Source organism: Gossypium arboreum, chromosome 2, assembly GCF_025698485.1.
Source record: "Gossypium arboreum isolate Shixiya-1 chromosome 2, ASM2569848v2, whole genome shotgun sequence".
NCBI classification, from domain to species: domain Eukaryota; kingdom Viridiplantae; phylum Streptophyta; class Magnoliopsida; order Malvales; family Malvaceae; genus Gossypium; species Gossypium arboreum.
In genome coordinates this window covers 8738575-8741737 of record NC_069071.1, presented here as the reverse complement: position 1 = coordinate 8741737, position 3163 = coordinate 8738575, and the positions used below count along the sequence as shown (strand labels likewise).

General features: G+C 30.1%; 1 protein-coding gene across 1 annotated transcript; it reads left to right on the top strand.

The window, feature by feature from the left end:
• The first annotated feature begins 463 nt into the window (after nucleotides 1-463).
• LOC108466824 (uncharacterized) lies at nucleotides 464-1226 on the top strand. Its single transcript, XM_017767181.2, has one exon. The coding sequence runs from the start codon at nucleotides 686-688 to the stop codon at nucleotides 1064-1066; it is 381 nt and encodes a 126-aa protein (XP_017622670.1). The 5' UTR covers nucleotides 464-685; the 3' UTR covers nucleotides 1067-1226.
• Nucleotides 1227-3163: the final 1937 nt, after the last annotated feature.

Genomic DNA, 3163 nt, shown 5'->3' with positions numbered 1-3163 from the left:
GTGTAAAATATACAATTTTTTCTAAAATCATTTTTAAATATTCTTATTAATGAAACAAACACAATATAAATATATTTGTTCCAAAAGATATAGTAATATTTTCTTTTGACAATTAAAATATATTTTATAATAAGTAATATTATATGTAAATTGAATTCTAAGTTGTCGTAACAGTTCACTTATTTTTAAAATAACTTAGGTTGGAATAATTATTTTTTTATATATAATGTAAAAATAATATTCTTTATTTAAATTGGTAAAAACATATAAAAGTTTTTATTTTTAAAAGATGGATGGAATGAGAAATGGAGTTGAAAAGAGAGTCAATGTTAGAAGAAAAAGTAAATTAATCAGACGAACAGTCTTTTTAGGTGGTGTGTGTTAAAATGGAATTAAAAGCAGTGGATTAGAAGAAGTAAATAATGATTATTTTATTTGCGCCAGCCATGATACTTCTAGCCAACTTCTTAGAAACAGCACTGCACTTTTCCATTTTCTTCTTCTTCATACATCTTTTAATCTTATACAATACGTATACCCTTAAAACGCGCTCTTCGCTATCCCCCATAAAAGCAAACCTACCCTTCTCAACATTTAACAGACCCAAACTGATCAACCACAACAAGAAGAAGGAGATCCAAGGAAGAGAGGAAATCATTAAACTATTGATTTCGTTTGAGGCCTAATGTCGGAATCTGAGTACCCTTCAGTTGAGTTACAATGGACGTTGTTAATGTCGGACTCCGACATGGCAGCAGCCGCTCAACAACTGATGCAACTCAGCGATGAAGATAACAGCAGCAGCAGCAGCAGCAGCAGCAGCAATGGCAACAACAATAACAAGAAAATCAAAGCGAAGATGATGAAAGACGAGAGTTTCTTGGAACAAAGTCAAAATGAGATAACTTCAGCAAAGATTGAAGAAATTTTTGGGAAAGAAGAGATTTCAAGACCAACTAAGAAGCGGAGATATCGGTTCCTTGAGAGTATTTACAAGGAGACAAAACCTATGAAGGTTAGCTATGGGAAAGGGAATGGGAATAGTTTATATATGCTATTGAAATAAACCCTAATGGGAAATTTTTTTGTAAAGATGGGTTACTATTTGTCTAATGAAGACTTGGTTTATTTTGGGACGTTGCTCGTTTGGTGATAGAACTAAGCTTGTTGATCATTGTTTTCTTCTGGGTTTGGGTCATTAATCATTATCATGAAGCTTTGATCAACTGACTTCTTACTTTTTAATAAAATTTTGGATAGATTTAATTTGATGGACGTTAAGAATTATTAAGACTGGGATTGGGAAATGCTCTATAGTTTTAACTTGTTTCTGGGTAAAAAGGTTTCTTTCAGATAGAAAGTTGAGCACAATTTGGCCATGGCTGCTGCCATCCCTTTCATCTTCAAAGCAAGTTCGCCTGTTATTCTTGTCTTTGGATTAATTATCATTTTATGTGGTACTTATTTCTCTAGTCCAACGTCAAATTAAATTATCTTATTACCAGTAAAGTTTGAGATCATAAGTGATGAAACACAAGTTTTTCCTTGATCTGGAATATGTTTGATCATAAGCTTAAATTTTTGCCTTATGCTTACTTTCAGGAGGAGACGTCAAAGCTTTTTGTGCCTTATGCTTAATGTGTTTACAGGTTCAGCTATATAGCTTATTTCCACTGATTAATTTCTCTCTCTGATCTTAGTTATTGTAATAAAACACCCCTGATATATGAACTTAAAATTCAAGCTCCAGCAAGACATCGTAGACAAAAGTCTGTCTGCTATAAAATGTATAAGCAAACAACAAAAAAAGACATGATTATCTCTCTATCATTCTATGTTATTTGGACACTTAGTTTTTCTTAAACACATATTTGAGTATAAGTATAAGCGGAGGGATATGAACTTTCAAATATAAACTTACCTTTTGATTCAGATAACATAGTATATAAATGTTTGATTTTAGCCACAGAAAGGTTATCATTAACCTTATAACCTTTACGGAGTAAAGATGAATAAGCAGTGAGTGAAAATTTGAATGTTTGATTAATTTCTTAATTTAATAGAGCACTGTGTAATTTTTAGTAATAAAAAGATGATGTATAAAGTATGGTGTTTGTACTCAAAACGTTCATCAGCACTTTACAATTTTAAAAACTCGCAAGCTATGCTATTGAAATATATATTAGTTAAATTGCATCATCATGAAAATGTAGACGATAGCAAGCAAGCTTCTCTTCGCTTTAAAGAAAAACTTGTTTGTCATAGCAGACGAATATGGGCTCGATTTATTTGGTCCTTAATGACCCCTCTTAAATCTTAATGACCCGCCACTTGGGCTGTCATATGAAGAGTGAGGCTTATTTATTCTGTTGTTTTGTCCAGTTTTAGGATCATTCAATTTCCTTTCCTCCCACTTTATACCCTCTTGTTTGAGTTTTGCATGGAATTTTCTATAAAAATGAAGAGTTCTTAGTAATTTGCAATTCCTTCATAATTTTTAAAACATTAAATTAAAAATTTATCATTTTAAGAGAGATTAAAGTATAATTTTACATTTTACTAAATTAAAATCTTGTAAAACTTAAAGGGCCAAAGTGAAAATTTTCATTTTCTAGGGAGCGAAGCCCTTATCAGCCTTTTGACTTTGCCCGACGTTAATAATCCTACATTGCTAATAAATATATAGTATAAATAAAGAATTTAAATAAATAATTCTATATAACTTGGGTAATTGAGTTAGGTGTCTAGTCTACTTGATAAGTGGACTTACCTATTAGGATTTATATATATACATAAGGTCAAAAATGGGCACATATTTTTTTGAAATAATTATAATAATTTTATTTGTATTTGTATTTTAACAAATTTACTCAAATAAACAACTTTTCATTAATTACTTGTATTGAAAAACTTAGTTTTTTTTTTTGGAAAGTTGCTATGTTACAGAAAAATGTAACTTGTGCAATAAGTTATGTATAAAGCTTTTTTTTTATGAAAAAAACACAATGTGCTTATATACAAAACTCAATAATGTTATTTCTACTATTTTGTTTTTGTTGTTTCAAGACTTGTTATATTCTAAATGCAAAATTAAAGCTTTAAAGGATAGTAAATCATATCTCAAGTTTATCTTATTTCCCACAGTTTTCCTTTCTTGCACCGC